This window comes from Raphanus sativus, unplaced genomic scaffold (assembly GCF_000801105.2).
Source record: "Raphanus sativus cultivar WK10039 unplaced genomic scaffold, ASM80110v3 Scaffold0971, whole genome shotgun sequence".
Lineage (NCBI taxonomy): Eukaryota > Viridiplantae > Streptophyta > Magnoliopsida > Brassicales > Brassicaceae > Raphanus > Raphanus sativus.
The window spans coordinates 2,056-27,390 of NW_026616285.1; the positions used below are offsets into that span (position 1 = coordinate 2,056).

Consider the following 25,335-nt stretch of genomic DNA (forward strand, 5'->3'; position numbering starts at 1 on the left):
ACATCATGGTTCAACCGGCCAGACCATATAAACCCATGGTCTTGGGCGGTCACCATCCGGAGTGCATCAATACCTTAGGCGTGCGTTCCTCTGCGCCTCCATCCTTCTCTGTTTCCTTCCTCTTGTCTTTATCACTTTGCCCGCCTGCCATAGCCTTGCCTGAACCTTTTCCACCGTTTAGATCACACCGGATCACCACTCGGATAACTCCATACCGCCGGTCTCTTCTCTCTTTCTTTCTGGTAGAATTTTGGCAGAGGTTTGCCTAGTGTTTTTCCGTCTTTGAAACCGATGAACAATGACTCCTATTTATAGGAAATGTCATCGACAAGCAGTTGGACCGAGCGGTTGCACGGTTTTGGGCGAAAAGGCACAAACGGTTCCCTTTGCATATCTTCGGCCAAACCGCTTCCCAACTGCCTCCAACCGCTCCCCTTGATCGATCTCCAGCTGCCAACACTCCTCCAGGTACCTAGCTCACTTGCCAAGCTCCATGGTCTCACCTGACCATGCCACCACCGAGCCGGACCCATAACCGCTCATGGTCCGGTCCAACCGCCCAAGAGCTAATCACTCCGTCCAGCTGAGGTGAGCTGGTCACTAGCTTCCCCAGCTGAGTGAGCTGACCTGTTAGCTACTGGAGCTGTCCTAGACTTGCCTGAGCTACTGTGAGCTTGCCTCACTCCTTTCCTAGCTGCCCGAGCTACCAAACCTCAACGGCCAGCTACCAAAACACTTGTCCAGCTCCTTTGAGCTTACCTTTCCTTCATTCTGGTTAAGCCTCAGCTTCCTGATGCACTTAACCCCATTTCTGGACCATGATACGCTTGCCCTTTGGTCTCATGATTTGGCTGGTGCTTGTCCTCGCACCATGGTCCATCCGGATGGCTTTATCTAGAACTTGGGACATGACATTCTCTCTGCGCATCTCGTCCTCAAGACCCGTGTAGAGAACCTAGAGCTCCCCATTCGTGATCTTGGAGGTGTACTCCTTCGCGAACAAGACGTTGGACACGATCTTGGCGATGATCCGGATAGCAGGGTTCCGGATATGCGACTGGTAGGCCTTGCGAGAGGTGAACTTGCCGGATGCAATGAGGTCCCAAAAGGTGTCTGCCGGCTTGAACTTCTTCTCCACTGAAACTCCCCTTGGCGTGTCCGCAATCTAGAGTAGCTCGTTCAGATTGTTGAGAGAGATTGAGCAGAACTTGCCATCAGCCATGAAGGAGAAGAAGCAGTTCTCGTATGTAGGCTCATTGGGGTTCTGATAGATGATCTGGCACGTCGCGAGCGCTTGCCTAACCAAATCTGGGTAGAGAACCTGGGCTTGGAAACAGAGAGGCATGAGTCCCATAGCCTGCATCGTGTCAAACACCTCAGTGTCAAGGCCGAGATCGGCTAAAGTCTCCTTGTGAGCAAACCGCATGGGCAAGATCTCCGCTAGAAGGAGCCGGATGTATCTCCCCGCTGGAGAAGCTGTGCTCTTGGTGGCTCTTGCGTTTCTCATCTTTGGAGGCATCTGCAAAACAAAAGCAATACCCAATTTCAGCACAGTTCGTCGGTTGTTTTAGAAACGATGGAACAATCCAATCTTCTTGTTTTACCCAAGTCCATCGATTGCTAGATAACCTACACAAGCCTCAATCTCAACAGTACAAATCGCTAAGACCTAGAATTCCCATCAACAAATCGGTTCCTCTTCCATACAAAATCAATCATGAATTCAAGCCTAGTAGCAAGTATACTATCAAGAGCTACAATCTAGGATGAAATCGCAAGGTATAAAGGAAAAAGAGGATCCAAAAAGTCACTCCCAATTCGCGATTTGCATGCGCAAAAAGGGGAAGAGTTCTTGGCCGATTACCTTGATTGGAAAGGTGATTCCTGCAAAACAAACCAATCTCTAAAGAACCAAGAGGTGAGAACCAAAAATCGTGAAGATAGAGTCAAAAAGGAGAGAGCTTTGCGATTTTGGGTTCTTGAGAGGAGTGGGGTGATTTGCGGCGAGAGAGAGAGAGATAGTGGGGAGTGGAATGTTTGGGCTTTAAAAAGGCCAACCAAAACCGCTTCCCCTTCTTTTTATTTGTTTTTTTTTATTTTTTTTTGTTCGAGTACTTACCTGGGAACAATCGGCGGAACAACCGCTGGAGTGCTCTCCTGGAGTGATCTCGAATTTTCTTGATTTTTCAACCTGCAAGTTAGTTCCTAGAAATATAAAGACAAAAAGAAAACAATATTTACACTCACCAGTTGGTTGCCTCCCACCAAGCGCTTGTTTTCTGTCACTAGCTTGACTTCAATGAGCCAATTAGGCTTGAGGTGGATCGCTTAAGGGTATTTCTACACCTTCAGCGATTGTTGTGTCAGCAAGATATGGCTTGAGACGCTGACCATTAACAACAAATTCCCCACCTCTCGTGTCCAGCAACACAACAGCTCCATAGGGGCGAACCTCCTTGATAGTGAAAGGTCCAGACCATCTGGACTTAAGCTTTCCAGGGAACAGCTTAACCCGTGAATTGAAGAGTAAGACCTGATCGTTCGGAGCAAGCTTCTGCTGATGATCCGTTTGTCATGGAACGCCTTGGTCTTTTCCTTGTAGATCTTAGAGCTCTCATAGGCCAGATGCCTGATCTCCTCCAACTCGTGGATCTGAATGGTTCGCCTCTCCTTGGCGGATTTGATGTCGAAGTTGAGTAGTTTGACAGCCCAAGCCGCCTTGTACTCTAGCTCAACAGGTAGGTGGCACGCCTTGCCATAGACCAGATGATAGGGAGTGGTTCTTAAAGGGGTCTTGTAGGCTGTTCTGTACGCCCAGAGAGCATCGTCAAGTTTAAGGGACCAGTCCTTGCGGGTGGTGTTGACAGTCTTCTGCAGGATTCTCTTGATCTCTCTGTTGGGAACTTCCACTTGACCACTTGTTTGGGGATGATAGGCGGTTGCAACCTTTTGTTTCACACCATTCTTGCTCAGCAATCCTTGGAACAACTTGTTGATAAAGTGAGTTCCACCATCGCTTATAACCACTCTAGGCACTCCAAATCTTGGAAAGATGATGGAGGTGAACATCTTGGTTACAACTCGTGCATCGTTGGTTGGACTAGCAATCGCTTCTACCCACTTGGAGACATAGTCCACAGCAACTAGGATGTACTCGTTCTTGTGAGAAACTGGGAAGGGTCCCATGAAATCGATCCCCCAGCAATCGAACACTTCAACTTCCAAGATGTAGTTCTGAGGCATCTCGTTTCTCTTGCTTATACTCCCCATCCTTTGGCATGAATTGCATCGTGATATGAAAGCGTGAGCATCTCTGAACATAGTGGGCCACCAGAAACCGGCTTGGAGGATCTTGGAAACTGTTTTGAAGGTGGCAAAGTGACCAGCATAAGAGGAACCGTGGCAGTGGTGAAGGATCCCTGGAATATCAGCCTCTGGAACACACCTCCTGAAGATCCCATATTTGCCTTGCCGATATAGATACGGCTCATCCCAGAAGTAGTGCCTTGCTTCTCTTAGAAATTTCCTCTTCTCATTCCCAGTGAACCTCAAAGGCTCTTTCTCAGCTGCCAAGAAGTTGGCAATCTCAGCAAACCATGGAAGGTTCGGGTACTCCTTCTGGATCACTGCAACGAATGCTCCTTCTACGCGGGAACAGTCCTTGATGACAGGTGACGACTGTTCCATGTTGCGCAGACCAATCACATTGACGTACTCCATCGGTTGTTCCTTATCAAGAACTGTCTCATCTAACACTTTCATCCTGGAGAGATGATCCGCCACTCCATTATCAACCCCCTTCTTGTCTCTTATCTCCAGATCAAATTCTTGGTGCAAGAGAATCCATCTTAAGAGCCGCGGTTTAGCATCCTTCTTCGTGAGTAGGTACTTGAGAGCCGCGTGGTCTGTGTGCACAATCACCTTTGATCCAACCAGATAGGATCTGAACTTCTCAAAAGCGAACACGATGGCAAGGAGCTCCTTCTCTGTGGTTGCGTATCGGCACTGAGCTTCATCTAAGGTTCTGCTTGCATAGTATATCACGTGAAGCTTCTTGTCTTTACGCTGTCCAAGGACTGCTCCCACTGCAAAATCACTTGCATCTGTCATGATCTCAAAAGGGAGATCCCAGTCTGGAGGTTGGACCACTGGTGCACTGACTAGAGCTCCCTTGATCGTGTGGAATGCGGCTAGGAAGTCGCTGTCAAAGGCGAAATGAGCTTCTTTGCAGAGCAACCGAGTGAGTGGTCTCGCGATCTTAGAGAAGTCCTGGATGAACCTCCTATAGAAACCAGCGTGTCCCAAGAAACTCCTGATTCCCTTCACTGAAGTTGGTGGTTGCAGACTCATCATGACCTCGATCTTTGCCTTGTCCACCTCAATGCCTTTCTCTGATATCTTGTGTCCCAGAACAATCCCATCTCTGACCATGAAGTGGCATTTCTCCCAGTTCAGCACCAGATGCTTCTCCTCGCATTGCTTCAGCACCCTGCAGAAATTTGACAAACAGACATGAAAGGAGCTTCCATAGACGCTGAAATCGTCCATGAAAACCTCCATTATGTCTTCGATCAGATCAGTAAAAATCGACATCATGCAGCGCTGAAAGGTCGCTGGAGCATTGCACAAGCCGAAGGGCATCCTCCTGTATGCATATGTTCCATAAGGGCATGTGAACGTCGTCTTCTCCTGATCGTCTGGGTGGATGGGAATCTGAAAGAAACCTGAATAACCATCTAAAAAGCAATAGTAAGGGTGGTTAGCCAATCTCTCAAGCATTTGATCAATAAAGGGAAGTGGAAGTGATCCTTACGAGTCGCAGCATTAAGCTTACGAAAATCAATGCACATGCGATGACCAGTAACTGTTCTAGTAGGGATCAATTCATTCTTTTCATTGGTTACCACAGTGATCCCACCTTTCTTAGGTACTACATGCACAGGACTAACCCACTTACTATCAGAGATCGCATAGATCACACCTGCTTCTAGAAGTTTCATTATCTCTTTCTTTACAACATCTTTTAGATTGGGTTTAACCTCCTCTGATGTTCTACAGAAGTCATCGATTCATCTTCCAGGTGTTTCTATGCATGCACAGATCAGGTGAAATGCCAGGTATGTCAGCTAGAGAATAACCTAATGCCTTACGATATTTTCTCAGTTCACACAAAAGCAGAGCAGTCTCGGCATTGTTCAGGTCAGCATTCACAATGACAGGATATGTAGAGTTGGGTCCAAGAAATGCATACCTGAGTCCCTTGGGAAGGGATTTGAGCTCTACCTTTGGAGCTTTCAGCTCGCTCCATGAGTCATCGGCCTGAGCTGCGGAACAGACGGGTTCTGAGGCGCGGTTGTTCCAGTCGATTTGCTGGACTCACTGTTCTCCCCCAGACTTAGATTTGCCACCATTTTTTCAATACTCCTGGCTGAATCCAGGAATTTGGCATAGGCATCAGCATCAACACTCTCTAAGCTCTGCTCGGCTTCAGCTCTGACTAAGGCGAGTTCAAGTGGATCCTCGGTGAGAATCTCCTCGATCATTCCCTCATGCGGCTCTAGCGGATCACCATCTTCTTGGACAGTGAAGGTTTGTCCATCCAGCATCGGCTTCTTGAGCATCTGATCCATCTCAAACTTCATCACAATATCTCCAAGGTGGAGATCAATCTTCCCTTGTCGGACATCAATGATAGCTCCAACAGTGCAGAGGAATGGTCTGCCTAGGATCAGGGGATCATTGAATCTTCCTCGACTTCCAGAACAACGAAATCGGCAGGAACAAGTGTGTTCCCAACCAGAACTTGAAGATCTTCGAGGATTCCAACTGGAGACTTCACAGATCGATCAGCAAACACTAGTGACATCCTGGTAGGCTTGAAGTCCGTGTATCCAAGGCGCTTAGCCACTGTATATGGCATGAGGTTTATGCTTGACCCTAGATCGACCAGTGAGCATGAGAAAACTGTTCTCCCAATCTGAACTGAGAGGACAAATTTTCCCGGATCACCCAGCTTCTTGATCCTTCTGTTCTGGAGCACCGCACTGCACTCCTTAGAGACAATCATGAACTCGCTGTCATCAGATATCTTCCCAGAGATCAGTCCCTTCACAAAGCTACGCATGGATGGTATCATCTGGATCGCACTCATTAGAGGGAGCTTGACAGTTAGGTCTTCCAGCATCTTCCTGCACTTCATCTCTTCCTTATCCTTGCGTGTAGCCTTAGCTGGAACAGGGTAGGGTACTTTTGGTACATACTGACGAGCAGAAGAAGGTGCTGCAGTCGGTGGAACAACCCCAGCGGGTCGCTCTGCTTCAGTCGGAACAGTCTCAGTAGGTTGTTATGCCTCTTCCTCATCTGTGGGTACAGCTTTAGGTAGCTGATCCGACTCTTCTGCTTCCCTTTCTCAGCCGATGTGAATCTCTTGGGGTCCAGATCAGGTAGTTGCTTTCCACTCCTTAGACCTACTGCATTGCACTCCTTGGGGTTCTTGTCTGTTTTTCCAGGGAGAGTTCCTTGCTGTCTCTTCACACTCTCAGCAGTCTGAGCAATCTGAATATCGATCTGTCTCATATGGCTTGAGACATTGTCATACTTGGCACTCAGGTCATTGAACATATGATTCATCCTGGTGTTGATGTCGTTTGTGACCTGGTTCAGTGCTTTCCCTTGGATCTGCTATCCTTGGAGCAGTTGGCTCATCATATTGGCGAGGCTCTTCATGTCATCATGCGGAGCAGTCTGAGCCGGTTGTGCAGCCTGCTGATTAACCGGCTGTTTCTGGCTGTGGAACTGGGCATTCTGAGCTTGGTTGAGGACAAAGGTTCTCCCCTGATTGCCATAAGGCCTTTGGTATCCACTGTTCTGACCCTGATTGCCTTGAGCTTTATCGTCTGGTTTAGGGGCGTTGAACATGTGGGGATTGTTCCTCACGTTAGGGTTCGGGTGATAGTTCTTGAACTGCCATCCTTGCCCATTCACATAGCTCACCTCATGCTGATCCTCAGCTGACTGATCTGCCTCTGGTGTGCCTTCCGCGGTTGCTTTATCCTGAGGGGATTCTTCCATGATGAAGACCTGGTTCTGGTTGCTCTTAATCAGCTGATCGACCTTGGCGGAGAGCTCATCAATCTTGTTGTTATCAACGCTTTTCACCTTCTGAATGCGATTAGTCTCGCGGTTATTATCAGCTGAGCTTGAGGCCATGTTCTCAATCAACTCGAAGGCACCTTGAGTGGACTGAGTCATGAAATCTCCCTTACTGGCTGAGTTCAAAGCGTTCCTGTATTCCCAGCCTACTCCATCGTAGAACACTCCCAGCAGATAGTCTTCTTCAAAACCGTGATGTGGGCACTCTCTGCGGTAGACGTTGAATCGCTCCCATGCATCGCAGAACGGCTCGTGCACTAGCTGTTTGAAGGTGGCGATCTTCTGTCTCAGAGCTGCCGTCTTCGATTTCGTGTAGAAGTGGCTTAAGAAGGCATCTCGGACTTGTTCCCAAGTGGTGAGTGATCCCGTGGGTAGGGAATCTAGCCAGCGAGCAGCTTTCCCATCAAGAGAGAAAGGGAACAGAGTACACTTGATGTAATCGGGTGGTACTCCATTCGCCTTAGTGAAACCACACATCTTCTCGAAGTGCTCGATGTGGTCCATCGGTATCTCAGCAGGAAGTCCATTGAAGATCTTCCTTTGTACTAGACTTATCAAGGCTGGCTTGATCTCGAAGTCTTGCCTAGTGCACGGTGGAGGGTTGATGGCAGATCGCGTAGCAGGCAGATTGCGCAGTAAGTTTCTTTGGCCGATCTGGACAACTTCCTCCGGTTGGTTCTGCTGGTTCGCAGCATTCAGAGCAGCTTGCTCGGCAGCAGCTTGCTGCGCTTGGATCGTTTGCTGCATCTGCTGCATCTGCTGTTGCATGAGTGCAAACGCAGCAGTGAGATCATCCTGGTGATCACCCATGTTGGTGTTCGTAGATCTCGGCTGTTGACGGTTCTTTCGTTCCAATCTCGCTAGTTCTTCGTTGGTAAGCTGATGCAGTGGTCCTTGTGCGTTGCTCCGAGTATGTCTACTGGTCATGCACCTGGATCATCAGCTGAAACAAAGAAATAAACACGAGTTAGATATCTTAGACTATATATGAAACCGAAAATTAGAGGTAAAAAATCTGGTCCCCGTCGCAACGGCGCTAAAACTTGATACACTAAAAATGAATCCTTGCTACTGCCAAGTTAACAGTTGCAATTGTAGTACTTGAGATTCAAATCCAGAGGACCAGTCTACACTCTAGTTCTATGAGTTCCGAAATCAAGCTAAGAAGAAGATAATAATTTGGTTGAAAGAGACGATAGTTAACAAGCAAAATAAACACGAGATTGATTCAATTAAACAAGATCTAGCCTAGTGTATTTCATTGGGTGTTGAATTGGAGCCAAACAATTTTTCAAGCGCGATGAAGTGCTTTCTAGAACTCAGATCACTCAGCTGGAACACACCACTGTCGTGGCAGTGATCGCTTTGCAGATCGATCTCACCACCTAACTGTCGTTGGGATGAGCATCGATTGCAAGCTTTAGAGAACAGGTCCGATCAGTTCACTTACCACCCTAATATCTACTTTCGCTGATTAGGGATAATAAGCTCATTCAATACATGTCAAGTTATCTCCTAAGCGGTTAACTAGGCGATGAACTAGTGATCTAACATCAAGTGATCAGGTTAATGAAAGCAGTAAGAACAATATGAATGAAGAACAGTTATGGATCGCTTATCTATGTTTAGCTCATGTCTCAACACCCTAAAAACCCTAGGCGAGCAAGGCTACTACTCGATCATGATGTAGAGAATCAAAGACATAAATCCTGAATAAAATTGCATAAGAACAGAGTAGAAAACAATAGGGTTCAGATGATCTTCTCTATGAGAGGATGGATTCTTCTCCCTTACAAGTTGCAGATCGCAAATCACAGTGTTCTCTTGTAAATACCAGCGTAAGTCAATAATAAAATGATAGATGGCGTTTTATATGGAGGCGCCAATCAGAAGAAAAGAGATTAGGGCACCAGGGCTTTAATTCCCGAAATAGGAGTTTCCATATTCGTCGGGAACAATCTCCGGATCACTCCGTCTGCTTGTTCCGCTTGAGAGAGAACAGTCTCGGGACTGTTCTACTAGAGTGTTCTCCGCAGGATTGCTCTAAAAGGACATCTTTTCACCAAGCACCTTCTCTTCTCTCTTCTACTAACTTCAGACCTGTAAAAGGTCAAAAAGGACTAGACTGACACGAATTAGTGACTTGAAACAAATGAAAACATATATACAATGATGTGAAAAACACCATATATCAACTACTGTAAGCTTCTGTTGTCCTTCTAGAACTCTATCAATCATGGCATCAAACTTACTCTCCTGGGTGGGTGCTGGTGGGTTTTGGTAAGCCGAGTTGCCGTAGTTCCTAGTGTTGGTGAAGGGTTTCTGATACTGTGAACTATGGTTGTAGTTACTCTTCTGACCACTGCCAAAAAAGTTTATGTTTCCACTCTGGTTTCCATATCTCTGAAATCCATTACCTCCAATGTAGTTCACATCTTCCTCTGTATCATCTTCTCTACCCTCTCCTTCTTTAGCTGAGCAGACTGGCTGCCCCAGAAATGCATGTAAAGCATATATCTTGGCTCTGACTTCATTCATCTGGTTCTCCCCGATGGCTGTAACCGATTTCTTCTTGTCAGAGTCAGTGTTCTTGGTGCTGCTGCTGTTGGCTAGGTTCTCAATAAGTCTCACAGCCTCTATTGGATTCCTGGTGTTGAAGTTTCCCTCGCTAGCAGTATCAAGAGCCATCTGATACCTCAAGGCATACCTCTGTAGAAAGTGCTTAGCAGCTGCACTTCACTGAATCAATGGTGTGGACAATCTCGCTGGAAGAACTTAAATCTGATTCATGCGTCTTTAAAAGTCTCACCAGGCTTTTGCGCGAAAGTGGCGATTTTGCTCCTTAAGTTTTTAGCACGTGCCTCATCAAAGAAATTACGCAGGAAGGCGTTTTTGATGTCGGCCCAGGTTGTCAGTGATCCTGTAGGTAGCTGCTTGAGCCAGTGTGAAGCTTCTCCAATCAGTGAGTATTTGAAGAGCTTGCAGAGTAGGTAGTCCTCAGGGACTCCATCCATACGCTTAGAAGCTATAAGATCCTCGAACCTCTCCAGATGGTCCATAGGATGCTCGTGTGATAACCCAGAGTATGGTATATGAGTAGTACTGAGGCTTGAGCTCGAAGTTCGGCTTCTGAATCTCTGGAAGTCGAAATAGCTGATCTGTTGGTGTAGTACTCGTCTGGACGATTGTAGTATGCCAACGATCGTGTTTGAGCTTCTCCTGTAGCCTCAGCTTCAGGCTCACGGATTATGTTTCCCTGTGCATCTAGCTTCTGACCTGTTGCTTTACGCAGATGACCATCTTGGTCATATAGGTTTCCATTCTGGTCCTGCGTTAGAATAACAATCGCAACCATGCTTCGCGGGTAGTGTCTATCGATGTACGGTGAGTAGTATCGAACAATGTGGATCGGCGAACGGTATCGGTCGACGGTTCTGTCTGAGTGTCGGTCGACGGTTGAACATGAATATCAGTCGACGGTACTACGGTTCTGTCGATCGATGCGGAGCGTAGGTCTTTGCGGATTGAACGTTCCAAGTGTGCAGGATCTTCTGAGAATAGTAGTTGATTTCCCCTGTTGCTTCTGGTACTGCTGGGCATATACCTGAAAAGACAAGAAAAATTTTAATCAGAAAGGGGGTAAAAAAAAAATCTAAGATTAATAGAATTAAATCTAATGGTGATCAAAGCTCCCCGGCAACGGCGCCAAATTTGATAGTGCTCAAATTACCCAGTAGAGCTTACTCTCTCAAATAAGAGGTACAACTGTAGTACTTAGGGATCGAATCACGAGGAGCTAGCGAACCAATTAAATCTAATCAATTAATCAATCCTAGGTAAAGTTGGTTTTAATGATGAAAATGTAAATAACAATTCCTAAAATGAGCAAGGTAGTTGCTCTAACTAACAATATGATGGGTGTTTAAATGAAATGAAGAGTGGTAGACTTAGGGCTTTTATTCAGGAATGGAGATTATAATATCTATAAATGCCTAACAAGTTGCTTGCATGATACTATAGAACTCAGTCGCTTAACTCTCAGTGATGTCTCAGTGGTTAAATAATCTAGATCTCCGGCCTCAACTGTCGTATGTTGACACAGAAAAAAAGTCGATTGATATCCTTTAGAGATATCGAGCGATACACCTTTCGCTCGGCGATCGATTCACCTGTCGGGATATCAATCGACGGCTTCTAGATATGCCTAGGCGCGCGCCGATAATGAAAACTAGATCTCAAGGAGGACGTTTAGCTCTTCTCCAAGGAGATACTAGTTCAAACAGATAATTCAAGATATCAAAGATCCTAGTATCTATGCTCTAGTTAGCTACTCTAGAACAAGCTTAGGGTGAAATCTATTTGATGAATATCACAACTTAACAATTATAGTTTGGGGCTAATCCCACACACCTATTTAAACCCTAGATCTAACAAGTAGACTACTCAGACATAGCTAAGCAATTCATAACAATAGATAGATGAAAGAATTGCATAGATAGATAAAAGTAGAATAACAAATGGAGTTCACAAATCTCTCCAATCTCTCAAAACATGTAAAACTCTAGTCTCTCTCTCACACTCTCTGCTTTGCCTCTCAAGACTTGCTTTTCTTAGACTCTTCAAAGCTTGCCGTCAAAAATACTTAGCAGGAATATTTAAGCATTTCCATTAAGTTAAAAACTCGTCAGGGACAATCTCGTAATTTGGTGAAGTCTTGGTGAAGTAGTCGGCTAAATCATTTCGTCCTCGATATCGATCGACAACACTAGATGTGTATCGATCGATTATAATCTTCTAGTACGCTGATCTTCTCAGCTACATCGATCGACAACTCAGGATGAGTATCGATCGATTCTTATCACAATGTTGACTTCCGACTTGGTCTTGAATGGTCAACTCGGGTGTATTATCTCTTGTACTCCAAGATGCTCCAAAAACATCACTTTATCACGAAACGCTCCTGAACCTGAAAACATACCTAACATGCTAGAAAACTCATTAGTTATACCATGGTAGAAAACAGGTGAAATCCATGGTATATCAATAAGTAAAAAAGGGAATTGAGCAGTATCTATGTGGAAGAAGTCAAGATTTCTTGAGCAACGCGTTTCTTCAGGGTTCAGGCCGATCTTGCTTTAGCAGTGGACAGATACATAGGCTATTTTCTCAGGCTTTTCTTCCGGTACCTCGGCTCTTGCTCCCTTTATTTTTGGATGGTATGTTTGTTAGCTTCAACCAAAACCATCTTCGGAGTCACTAAGATTCGATTTTAAATGAAGGTTTGTTTGCTCATGGTTGTTGTTCTGTTTCTGCACCAGACATTAGTGGTTGCGAATGCAGGAGATGGCAGAGCGATTCTCTCTAGGAATGGTGAAGCCATAGACATGTCTCAAGACCACAAACCAATCTATTTACCGTAAAGAAGAAAGACGAAGGAAGTGGCAGCTTCAATGATGCCCGTTAGGCAGTTACTTAAATGGCATAGTGATTGGACATATAACTATCACGAGGGTCACGATATCTACTCATAACAGAGAAAGGAGATCGAAAAGATACATTTAACAGAGGAAGAGAAGTTTCTAATAATGGTATGCGGCGAGATTTGGGATGTTTTGACAATTCAAAAGGTTTTTGTATCGTTAGGTGTGAATTACGTCGTCACGATGACCCGATAAAGCTTGCTTTGAGGTCTTTAAGGCTAAATAAGTTTGATAACCTAACAGTGGTTGTTTGATTCTTGTCGGCTGATGACATAGCGATTGTCGCTCCTCCGGTGGAGGATCAACGGTGTTGTAGTTCGACGGCATAATCAAGATTATGAAAGCAAACAAGATATTTACGCTTGGTCGGTAACTACATACATATCCAATTTGTATGCTTGGTCGGTCGCTATTTTGTCCACTTTTTAAACAAGCAAATATTTTCGTAATATGAACATTAAAATATACAATATTAAACACTTAAGGTGAATTAGAAACCAACACTCGTTCAACATGAAAATAGTATTACATATTTGTTCACTTTTCAGAATATCATAACTACGGTACAAATTTTAAAATCAGTATTTGATAGATTAATAAATTTTATCGATTTCAAGTTGTGCCAATTCAATATATGATATAAATCGATAAAATAATAAGATAATATCTTACTGAAGATCTCAACAAATATATAGTCCCACTAGAATCATAATTTAATAATTTATATATATAAAGTTTCTATATGTATAGATAATATATTCTATTGCTTGATTTAGATTTACAATGGATTTTATTATTATTTTATAATATCTAAAAATTATCTCTAAAATACATTTAAATTTTTTGATATATATCTCATGTACATCAAATAATATAATGAAAAGGATATATAGATCGAGTGTATAAAATTTAATGAATATATAACAGTAAAATCAAGTATTTTTCTTATTATACAGATATTTTCAAAACATATCTTTATATATAAAGTTAGCTTATTTTATCTCATTCGGGGTTTCTTCGCCACATGGCATGTATATCCCATCCTGAGCCGTCCGATTTTAATTTTGAATGGGCTACTGAAAGTTTTTTTTTTTAACTTCAAATTACCATTAAACATTAGAATTTACATAGTCTTGATGTAACAAGTTTGTGATAAAGACAGGAACATAAGAATGAAAAACAAATGTTTGTCGAGGAGGTAGATGATTTTTTGCCAAAACGTCAGCCACTCTGTTTCCTTCACGTGATATCCAAGTAAATTTGATGTCTTGAAAACGTTGTCTCCACCAATTTATCTCACGTATCCAGTTGTATCCATCGAAGTGAAGCCCTTGTTGGTTCAGTATAGAGATCATCTTCCAACAATCACTCTCGAAAATGACTTTCTTATAACCTTTGCTCCAACAGTGTTGCATAGCTATGATTAAGCTTTGTAGTTCACTTTCAAAAGCATTTTTAACTCTGTTGCCCATAGCTTGTCCCGCACCTTTGTATACCCCATTTGAATCTCTTAGTATCCATCCCGTTGTACTTGGAATATCTTGATTGATAAAAGATCCATCAATGTTGCACTTGATCCAATCCGTTTGCGGTCTACTCCAACTTTTCTTAACCACCTGAGAAGACTGGGATCTCAAAGAGGATTGACGTATTTGCATTGTTGAATATGTCGTCCATTCGTTTGCATCATTCTTCGCTTGCTGAATAACATTGCTCCAAGTAACATTCTTGTGCTGGAAGATTAATAAATTTCTTGATTTCCAGATTCTCCATAATGTCCAGATTGCTAAGTCTTGAAAATGAGATAATCTTGTAGAGGTCGTAATCTGAAGACATGTCTGAATCTTCTCTTCCAGAGAAGTTACAGTGCTGTTGATGATGAGATTATTAATACCTGAAGCCCTCCAAACTTGTGCTGCATAAGGACAATAGAAAAACAGATGCTTCTCTGTCTCTTCTTCTAAATAACATCGCTTGCATAGCGAGTCTCTGGTAACATGTCTCCTTTTCAAATTACTTCCTGTAGGTAACGCTTTTGATAGAAGCTTCCATAGAAAGTGCTTGATTTTTGGAGGTAGCTCTGTTTTCCACATCCTCTGTTTAATATTGACATCTCCATAAATGGGTAATCCATTGTCATAATCCGGTAAGTGTGTGCTCAACCAATAGCCAGATTTAACAGTATAGATGCCATCTTCATTATAGCTCCATCCCAGTAGATCTAATTCTGCCTTTGAACATAGCTTTATAGCAAGAATTTTATCTATATCTTCTGGAACCACCTCCGCTTCAAGTTTCATAATATTCCAACTGTTTCTATCAGCATTCATGAAGGAGGATACCGGTACATTGGATAGGTCTCCAGTTAGTGCTCGTGGTGGGCGAGGAGGATGTTCCGGAATCCAAGGATCTAACCACATCCTTGTAGTAGTACCATTACCAATAACTACTCTCATACCTTTAGCTACAAGCTCTTTTCCAAAGAGTATTGATTTCCATGCATATGAGGCAAGTTTCTTTGGAGTCGCTTCCAAAATACTACAGTCAGGAAAGTATCGTGCTTTAAGGATACGAGCCATAAGACAGTTTGGTGCTTGTAGTATACGCCAAACTTGTTTGCCCAAAAGGGCTTGATTAAATCTTTCAAGATCTCGAAAACCTAAACCACCTTCTCTCTTCGGTTTTGAGACACGGTTCCAAGCAAACCAATGCAGCCCTTTGTTATCTCCTGATCCCCACCAGAAATTTGCCAGGATCCTAGTTATATCTTCACATATTTCTTTTGGTAATCGAAAGACATTCATTGTGAAGATAGGCATTGCAAGAGCAACAGCTTTTAAGAGAACTTCTTTACCTCCATGAGAAAGATATTTTTGTTTCCATCCTTGTGTCACATTACGAACCTTGTCTGTAATATATGCTAGCATATCACTCTTCTTACTTCCAAACTGCTCTGGTAGTCCAAGATATTTTCCAATACCTCCCACATTGTGGATTTGTAGAAGATTTCGCATCTGAGTTTGTACTCCCGGCGCCACTTTACTACCAAATGTGATCGAAGACTTGCTGAAGTTTATAGCCTGACCAGAGACTTGTTCATAGAGATTGAAGATACGTTTCAGTGTTTTAGCGGACTGTCGATTTGCTAGAGTGAAGAAAAGAGAATCATCAGCAAATAACAAATGATTTACTGGTGGTGCTTGGATCGCCACTTTCACTCCTAATAGTTTCCTCTGTTCCATTGCCCGATTCATAAGGTGTGACAAAGCTTCAGCACAGAGTATAAAAAGATAAGGTGAAAGTGGATCACCCTGTCTAATACCTCTTTCTGGTCTTATATATCCTTCTGGTGAGCCATTGATCAAAACCGAGAAGCTCACTGATTCTACACAAGCCATAATCCAGTTAATCCATGTCGTATGAAAACCCATTCTCTGCATTATCTCCTTTAGAAACCCCCACTCTAAACGATCATAAGCTTTTGTGATATCAGTCTTTATTGCCATATAAGACTTTGCTTGTCGTTTCCTAGCCTTCAAAGCATGAAAGACCTCATGAGCAACAATAATGTTGTCTGTAATCATTCTACCAGGAATGAAAGCAGTCTGATTTTCAGTAATTATATCACCCAGATGAAGCTTGAGTCTGTTCACCAGGATCTTTGATATCACTTTATATGACACATTGCATAGTGCAATAGGCCTGAATTCACTCATGGTTGTGGGAGGATATACTTTTGGAATCAGACATAGATTGGTGTGGTTGAGCTGCTGATCCATTTCATTTCGTTCAAAAAATGTTGTTACCTCCTCCACTATTTCCGCTTTAAGATCATCCCAAAACTGATGATAAAACACAGCAGTAAATCCATCAGGGCCAGGGGCTTTATGTGGACCAATATCAAACAGAGCTTGATGTATTTCAGCTTCACTGACGCGTCTTGTAAGTTCCGTATTCATTGCAGACGATATTCGTGATTGCAAACCCTCAAAGACTTCATCATAAAGAGAAGAATCAACTGGTGAGGAGGAGAATAAATCCTGAAAATATTTGACTGCAACCTGAGTCACCTCTTTATGGCATTTACAAATGACCCCATTTCCATCTTGAATTGTTGCAATGGTGTTGCGAATCCGTTTCCCTTTAGTAACAGCATGAAAATATGTAGTATTTTTGTCACCTGATCTTAACCACTGAACTCTGCTTTTATGTTTCCAAAATTCTTCTTCCTCCAAGTAAGCTTGACTGAGTTCCTTTTTCAGTGCAGATCTTTCACTTGTAGACACTGAACTGGAAGTGATTGCAGCATCTAGGCGACTGCGTAGGACTTTAATTCTCTCTGCAGAATTTGTAATATTACTTCTTTTCCATACTGAAATATGTTGTCTGCATCTACTCAAACGCTGAGATAAAGAGAGTCCGAGAAGCTGTTGTTGACCATTACCATTCCATCCTCTTTTCACAGTATCTTTGAATCCATCTTTTGGAGCCATACGACTGTCATATCTAAAAACTCTTTTCGGTTTCTCTTGATCATATGAGATATATGTAACAAGGGGTCTATGATCTGAGTCACCGATCTCAAGAAACTCTGTCTCTGAGCCCGGATATTCTGATAACCATTTTGTATTCGCCATTGTGCGGTCAAGACATCATTGAACTAAATGTATGCCTCTTTGTCCTTCCCAGGAGAACCTGTTACCCATACTCTTCAAATCTGTGAAGTCACAAGTCCTCATCATAGTTCTGAAATCATGAAACGAGGATTCAGGTCTTACTCTACCTCCATCCTTTTCATGGTTTCCTCTAATGTCATTAAAGTCACCCAAAGCAAACCAAGCATTCTGTTGTCTATTAACACTGAGACGTTGCAGTTGTTCCCAAACATGTGATCTCAAAGCCGGGTTAGGATGACCATAGACAAAAGAAAAATAGAAAGGATTTTCATTAATTCTGCCAACCATACAATCGATCAGATTTGGAGAATAACTAAGAACAGAGAGCTGTACATTCTGCTTCCAAAATACTACTAAACCACCACTAAGACCAACTGGAGGAACTGTTACATGAAAAGCAAATCCTAACTGAGCACCAACATCTCGAACATAATCATCTTGTTGTTTTGTCTCTGAAAGGCATATGATGTCCAGGAGATACACACGATTGATCTCCTTTAGGCGTCGAACTGTCGAGTCAATGCCTAGACCTCGACAGTTCCAACATAACACTCTCATGGTGGAAGAGGTGGTTCTGGGCCCACCGCGCCTCTCACCTCAAAAGATTTCTCAGCCTCGTCATGAACTTGAGCCTCTGCGCTCTCCTCCTTGTCTGAAACAGTGAAGCGTTGTCGCTTGGTCTCAGCAGTTCCACTGGATTGCCCCACTTCCGTGCGAGTGAATTTGGAGACATTCAGCGTTGTCTCTCCCATCCATTTCTTCCTCTTGCCTCCTGACTCTCTTTCAGCCTGAATACCAAAGGGATCAATCGGGTTATACATTTCATCCATGACAATCTCATCAGTATACATGTTTGGCATAGCGTCTCCATGCCAGAGCTCATCATCATCATCCGCAGCATCAATCTCTGCCATGTTCCTCTCTGAACCGTCACCTTCTGGAACAACCGGATTAGCTTCTTCTTCTTGAACTTCGTCATCATGGATCTCCTCAATAATGATCCCCTGATTAGGAACGAGATCATCTGGCTGATCATCGCCACTGTCATTGTTGTTTCCATCAGGGTTAGGACCACCGTTTTGGATTTGACAGGCTCCATTGTCATGGGTCATCATCCCACAGAGTTCACAAAAGCCTCTGAGTCTCTCATACTGGAAACGAAGCAGAGTGTTGACTCCTGGAGTGAATTGAAAGTTGCGCTGGAAACGCAATGGTTGAGAGACTTCCCAATTGATTCTCACTCTGACAAACTCCAGACGACCACCATTTTCTTCATTGTAATCCATTTGAATGTATTGACCTATCTCTCTTGCAATATGAACAATAACATCTCTGTTCATATACTGGAACGGGATTCCTCGGATTTGAATCCAGAAAGGAATGTAGTTCAGGAGCGCCATGTCCATCAATGGCGTCCAGCGTTGCAACACCATCATTCGTTCAGCGAAAGCCCATGGACCCCTCCGAATCACCATCTCCATCGCTTCCTCTGAAGGAAACACGAACTGAAAACGACGTCCTTCAATGATACGCCCACGAGCAATTCCTTCCAAACCCCAATTTCTTGGCATAGTAGCAATGAGTGCACGGAGATTCTGACGTCGTGGCATGACAGGACGCCCAATCAGGATGAAGCGGTTTTCTTCTTCTGCTCTTCTCACAACATTGGTAGGCAGGACAAAAGGTGCGTCATCAGCACCAAGAGTTAAATCTTGCAAACCACACCTAATATTCTCAGCCATCGTGTGTTTTGGAATAGTATACCAAGGAAAAGAGAGAGATTTCGCAAAAGGAGAAGACAGAATTTGATAATAATCCAAACAGAGGATCTTATTTAAATAGTCTCCAACTTGCGAAATTCTTGGAGTAACTGATTCATCACGATGGTTTTGCACTACCGTCGTGGGGATAACCAACATCGTGGGGAAATTCCATGAATAAATCCCCTCTCTGTATACAAAATCAGATTCAACCACTGGAATCGTGGCGAAGAAATGAAGAAAAGATAACCGTTTCAAAATCGCCTTTTTTGTCGTGACTCTCATGTATGTTTAATTATTATATATTGGGCTACTGAAAGTTATTGTAAGCCTTTTCACATAGATCACTTATTTTTCTTCTCTTGGACCAGTGGACTCTAATTAGTAATGGGCTTCTATGGGTCTTTACGGCTTGGGGAAAAGCTGGACACGTGGCAGGTGAATTATAGTTTACGTTTGACTTTTTACTTATAGAGTGTTGGACCTCTTATTTTGTCTTTTGTTATTACAGTTTGCCGTAGTTTAGGATTTCAAAAGACGTTTTTGTTCAGACTAATCATGTGTAGGGTTTCATCATCTTCCTAATTTTAACATTCATAGGTAAGAAGCCGTCGATCAACTCACTGTAACGTATCTCATTTGCAATTAAACATACTTTAATCCGAGTTTTAACGTGATTTCCCCCACCTCCCACTCTCAAACATTCAATCGGACTTATCCTCTCCCAATCAAACCGACGGAATCTCCAAATATAAATCTTCTAGCGATGACATCACATCTTCACCAAATGGAGAAGAATAGTCTCTGTTAATTACCCACTCCGAGAATGGCTAATTCTTTCATCATTCTGGCAGATTTGAAAACAGCGATCTGCCAGTCTCCAAGGTCTTCCGGTCCTTTCACCCTCTCGATCACTCTCGAACTTTCGTTGATTTCAAAATTTTAGTGTTTCGTTCTTTGTTTATTTTTTGAACAATGAAAGGATTGATCTTTTGGTTTTAACACGTCACTACAAGAAAACACGCTGATACTGAGGGATATTTTCCTCGGTATGTCGTCGGAATACGGTTATTCCGACGACATACCGAGGAAAATGTCCGTCGAAAAAATGTCCTCGAAATTTCATTTTCTCTCGAAATTTCCTCGAAATTTTGTGACGGAATTTCGAGGAACAAGAATTTCGAGGAGATTTAGAGGAGAGTGATTCGTCGAAGTGGTCGTCGATATATATTAAGGAACTTTCCCTCGGTATATACCGAGGATGGTACCGAAGGAAGAGTCCTCCGAAAAATTTCGAGGAACTCGGCTCCTCGGAATATTCCGAGGGACAGGTTCCTCGAAAATTTTCGAGGAACCATCCCTCGAAATTTTCCGAGGAAAACTTCCCTCGGTATATACCGAGGACGGCTGTTCCTCGGAATGTTTGAAAATTGTTTTTTTTTATAAAAAAATTATTTTTGAAAAAAAAAAATATTTTTAAAATTTAAATTCGAAAATATAAAATTAAATTTTAAATTTAAAACATATTATATAAATTCAAAGTCATACAAATCAAAATAAAACATTTAGAGTTTTTGAAAGAAATTAAACTACGGGTTTTGGAAGTCCGGGTCTGGCATGGTCGGGAAGTCCACGTTGGCGTTCGGGTTCATGCTCCTCATCATCGCCATCATTTGCTCGTTCAGCTTCCTCTGTGCCTCCCAGCCCGCTTCTTGACTCGCCACCATGGACTCCAGCGCAGATATGCGAGCATCCTTGTCCCTCATCTGACTCAGAAGGACTTCTTGATTAACAAATGAGGGTGGTGCAGAAGCAGACGGAACCGAGTTGGACCGACGAGCCAAACCGAACAAACGGCCCTTCTTCTTTGGAACCGACTGAAAAAAAAAGTGTCAAATTTAAATAATATAAAAAATGGATTGAACTTTAAAAAATGAACTTACCGCTTCTACGATTTGGTTGATCCGAACCCGAGGCAAGCCGGTCGATCCCGTCGAATCGTCATCCTCGGTTTGAAGCTGAGACACTTCCTGTTCCATCTGACTGTCGATGAGAGTGATCACATCCCTCACAACACCATCATCAATCTCGCCGGTCTTCTTGTTGGTATACGCCGTCTTTATTAGGCGGAGATGATCAACCGGCTCCCCCTCATTTTCTTCCGCCTTGAAAAAAACATAAATTAAACAAACATTAGTAATTAAAAGAAATGCACAAAAAAAAATTAGAATCTTAAATAATATAATAAAAACCGACAAGCTTACCAAGCGATCCCCCAGACTGGCGGTCTGGACGTACATGCCCTTCCCCTTACGGTCGCTCTTGCGGTTGGTGGAGTTGGTGGAAGAAGTTGCTCTCACTTCGTTCTTACTCCAATGCACACCCAACTCCCGCCAGACGACGGGGTCCATCCCCTTTGGAATCTTTAAAAAAAAATTGTTAAATAAATAAAAAAAATTTTTAATAAATTAAAAAATTGTTTCATAAATAAAAACGAACCTTGTTTATTTCCCACTTTTTCTTCCACGAGTGCATCTGCTTCCCATAGTTGTCCATAACTTTATGGACGAAGTGGTAATAGATAAACAACGTATCATCGGCATTCCAGTTGAATTGTTGCTGAAAATAAAACACAATTAGTAAAAAATTAATATTAAAGATTAAAAAAATAAGTAAAAAATAGAATACTTATCGCAAACTGTTGAAACCACATATGCTGCTTCTCGAGAGGGAAGTCGGTGAAAGTCGGATGTCCATTGTCGAGGGACGAGTACATCATACTGTTGATCCATCCGCTGATCCCGTTCCCGGATCGGTCGAACCTAATAAAAAGAATTAATTATTTTAAATGAATCAAATTTTAATGAAAAAAAAATAGGTTTAATTACCATGTCTGACCCCGTTCACGTGGATACTGAGTGAGATATGGAAGATGGTCACGACCCGGTTGTCGAACAAACTCCGCAACTCTCAGAAGTGCCGGATGAGCAGGAGCAGGAGCAGAAGTGGGTGCCACACCGGGAGCGGGAGAAGAATGAGAGGGAAATGGAGAGGGAGATGTCTGGTAGGAGCTGTAGGGCGATGCGGAACCCGAAATGGAGCCGCTCCCCGAACCACCACGACCACGACGCTGTCGAGAGCGGGTCTGTTCCTCTTGAGACCTTTATATAAATAAATTTTATTTAATATATACAATTATTTATTTAATTTGTTAATATATTAAAATTGTTTAATAATAACAAAAAAAAGTTTAAATATATAAGAAATAGTTTAAATATTTTAAAATTTATTAAATGATTACAAAAAAGTTTAAATATATTAAAAATATTTTTAATATTTAAAAATTGTTTAATAATTACCAAAAAGTTTTAATATATTAAAAATTGTTTAATAATTACAAAAAAAGTTTTAATATATTAAAAATAGTTTAATAATTACAAAAAATAGTTTTAATATATTAAAAATAGTTTAATAAATAAAAAAATAGTTTTAATATATAAAAATAGTTTTAAAAATCAAAAAACGTTTTAAAAATCAAAAAAACGTTTTAAAAAATCAAAAAACATTTTAAAAATAAAAAAAAACGTTTTAAAAAATCAAAAACACAAAATAAATCAAAAAAAAATACCAACAATCCAAACAACAATCCAAACATGCAAATCCTAAACTATCCATTAAATCCTAGAATTTTCTATCTAACAACCTAAATTTCGAGATCTATGAAGAGAGGAAGCGAAGAGAGATGAACTTACATGGGAAGAGAGGAGAGGAAGAGAGGAGAGGAAGGAGGCCGAGAGGAAGAGAGGAGAGGAGAGGAGAGGAGATCCGTCGAGGAAGAGAGAAGAGAGGAGAGGAGAAGGAGAGGAGCCGCGAGGAAGAGAGAGGAGAGGAGAAGGAGAGGAGCCGCGAGAGGAAGAGAGGAAGATCGAGAGAAGAGAAATGGGGAAGAAAAGAATGAAAACCTAATTTATGAGGGGTCCGACGGACAGGGTCCGTCGAAATTTTCTCACAATTTTTAATGTGGTCGTCGAAATTTCCTCGAAATTCTCTTATTGGCGGCTAGGGTTGCCTGGTTAATGAAAAACAGTCCGAGGAAAGAGGGTTTGGGGTTTTGAAAACATCGATTTTTTTCCCCTATGTCATTTCTTATACAAATGTAATTCATAATAATGAGGTTTCTTTGTATAGATGATCATAAACAATGAAATAACACAATTACAAAAATTATTGTAAGTATTTCCTTTAACGTTTATTAAAATGTATAAGTGTTTATCTTATGTTGTGTGGGTTTCGTCTCAATCCGCAAAACATTGTTTTCGGGTTAAAACCCTAAAGTTTGACTTTATAATCTGGATAAGACACTTAATGAAGGTTATATACGTGTTATTCAATCCGCAAAACGTTGTTTTCGGTTTAAAACCCCCTGTTCCTCGAAATTCTCTCGAAATATTGTGAGGGAATTTCGAGGAACTACCAAAAATTTTCTAGGTCCTCGAAATATTTCGAGGGTATTTCGACCAAACAAGGTGTTTTAAATCAAACCCCTAAAATTATCTTGGTCGTCGAAATTTCCTCGAAATATTTCGAGGAAATTTCGAGGAACTAGGTGTTTTGAATCAAACCCCTAAACCGTTAAGGGTCATTCCGAGGAAATTTCGAGGAAACCCTAATTTCCCTCGAAATTTCCTCGAAATTAATTAAAAAAAAAATATCTACTCTGATTCCGAGTTATCATCAGCAGATGAATCTGAATCTGGATCTTGGTGAAACTCTCCAATAACTGGTTCATCATGTGCGTGAACGACGGCTTCCTCTGCGAAGTCAGTGAAATCTACTACAAGGCCAACTCCTGCTACATCTTCTGCTGCACTTAAGTTACTGGATGTGATTGGTTGTAGTGGGTCTTCCAGCTCAGAACTCCCCTGAACTCAGCCTCTCGGGTTGAGTCTGGTAACAGTAACCCATGGATCATCTCTGTTCCTTATCCGGGGGTACTTGATATAACAAACCTGTAACATTTTAAAATTTTTTAGTACAAGTTTAAATTATTACACATGATGACCGATCATTCTGAATAATTAACATTTACTTACCTGATCGGCCTGAGAAGCAAGAATGAAATGATCATAATATTGGAGCTTTCGTCTCGAATTAACTGATGTAACACCAAATGCATCTGTTCTCACACCTCGATCTGGAGTGAGGTCGTGCCAATCACAATAGAAAACAGTACAGCGCAATCCAAGCATGCCCAAATACTTGATTTCCAAAATCTCATGTATGTGTCCGTAGTATACATCATCTCCCGATGCAGAACAAACGCCAGCATCATAGGTCGTACGCGAACGTTTCGTCTTTTCAGTTGTGAATGCATATCCTCGAGTACAAAATCTCGGATATGACTTCACAACATAGTTTGGTCCAACCACCATCTCGCGTATCCAATCGTCAAATGTTTCACCTCTGGCCAAACCAGCAGACACCTATTAATAGCACATATATATGAGTATAAATATGTGATAAATATTTTTTTAATTTGTATAAATATGTGAAAAATGATTTTTTAATTTGTTTAAGGCACTCACATAAGTAAACATCCATCCAGCAAATTCTCTTTGCTTCATTTCTTCTAGTTCTGCCTCTGTAGCGTATCTATATTCGAACCGCTTTTCTGCCATGAAAATCCTGTGATGACAAAAATGTAATTAATTAAGATATAAATGTTAATTTGTTAAAATAAAATTTTGTAAGATAATAAACTTACCTCTCATATTGAAGAACATCTTCGCAGTTGGTGAGCAAATATGTTTGCAAATGACTGCGCTCCTGCTCAGTAAGTCGACGGTCCTTTGATTTTCCGCTAAGTCGTCCAACATCTGTGAAAATGTCAGGAACCGTAACATGGTATGTTGCCCGTTCGCCTCTATCATCATGCCGTGCAGGTCTTCTGTTTTTAGTCTGAACTTCTGCTGGAAAGTAGTACTCAGCAAAGTTTGAAATTTCTTCATTGATCATCTGTGCGACTATAGAACCTTCCACCCTACTTAGATTTTTCACCATCTTCTTCAAATGGAACATATACCGCTCATACAGATACATCCATCTATACTGCACAGGACCACCTAGTTCCAATTCTCTTGCCAGGTGAATAACAAGATGATCCATAACATCAAAAAATGAGGGAGGAAATATCTTCTCAAGGTTGCACTGAATCACGGCTATGTTAGTCTTCAGATTTTCAATACCTTCAAGAGTCACTGATCTGGC

The 25,335-nt window shown here is 42.0% G+C and overlaps 3 protein-coding genes and 2 non-coding genes across 5 annotated transcripts; 2 read left to right on the forward strand and 3 right to left on the reverse strand.

Moving 5' to 3' along the window:
• Positions 1 to 1,165: 1,165 nt before the first annotated feature.
• On the reverse strand, positions 1,166 to 17,269 carry LOC130503473 (uncharacterized). The gene is made up of 3 exons (XM_056998086.1): positions 13,933 to 17,269; positions 1,865 to 1,884; positions 1,166 to 1,519 (listed from the first exon to the last, which is right to left on the reverse strand). The coding sequence occupies exons 1-3, from the start codon at positions 17,267 to 17,269 to the stop codon at positions 1,166 to 1,168; spliced, it is 3,711 nt and encodes a 1,236-aa protein (XP_056854066.1).
• Positions 7,340 to 7,446, forward strand: LOC130503476 (small nucleolar RNA R71). Its single transcript, XR_008940837.1, has one exon. It is a non-coding gene; the product is annotated as a small nucleolar RNA R71 (small nucleolar RNA).
• LOC130503477 (small nucleolar RNA R71) lies at positions 9,895 to 10,001 on the forward strand. Its single transcript, XR_008940838.1, has one exon. It is a non-coding gene; the product is annotated as a small nucleolar RNA R71 (small nucleolar RNA).
• A 593-nt stretch (positions 17,270 to 17,862) lies between the features above and the next one.
• LOC130503474 (uncharacterized) lies at positions 17,863 to 19,050 on the reverse strand. Its single transcript, XM_056998087.1, has one exon. It carries the CDS (start codon positions 19,048 to 19,050, stop codon positions 17,863 to 17,865), a length of 1,188 nt encoding a protein of 395 aa, XP_056854067.1.
• A 4,730-nt stretch (positions 19,051 to 23,780) lies between these two features.
• Positions 23,781 to 25,185, reverse strand: LOC130503475 (uncharacterized). The gene is made up of 4 exons (XM_056998089.1): positions 24,833 to 25,185; positions 24,654 to 24,753; positions 24,162 to 24,551; positions 23,781 to 23,990 (listed from the first exon to the last, which is right to left on the reverse strand). The coding sequence occupies exons 1-4, from the start codon at positions 25,165 to 25,167 to the stop codon at positions 23,781 to 23,783; spliced, it is 1,035 nt and encodes a 344-aa protein (XP_056854069.1). The 5' UTR covers positions 25,168 to 25,185.
• Between the last annotated feature and the right edge of the window lie 150 nt (positions 25,186 to 25,335).

Coding starts and splice junctions, on each gene's coding strand:
- LOC130503473 (XM_056998086.1), bottom strand. CDS start 17,269: ATGGCGAATACAAAATGGTTATCAGAATATCCGGGCTCAGAGACAGAG. Junction 1,885..13,932: donor CGATGGATACAACTGGATAC/GTGAGATAAATT, acceptor TTTGTTTTGCAG/GAATCACCTTTCCAATCAAG. Junction 1,520..1,864: donor GAATCACCTTTCCAATCAAG/GTAATCGGCCAA, acceptor TTTGTTTTGCAG/ATGCCTCCAAAGATGAGAAA.
- LOC130503475 (XM_056998089.1), bottom strand. CDS start 25,167: ATGTATCTGTATGAGCGGTATATGTTCCATTTGAAGAAGATGGTGAAA. Junction 24,552..24,653: donor CTGGATGGATGTTTACTTAT/GTGAGTGCCTTA, acceptor TGCTATTAATAG/GTGTCTGCTGGTTTGGCCAG. Junction 23,991..24,161: donor TTGCTTCTCAGGCCGATCAG/GTAAGTAAATGT, acceptor GGCTGAGTTCAG/GGGAGTTCTGAGCTGGAAGA.
- LOC130503474 (XM_056998087.1), bottom strand. CDS start 19,050: ATGGCTGAGAATATTAGGTGTGGTTTGCAAGATTTAACTCTTGGTGCT.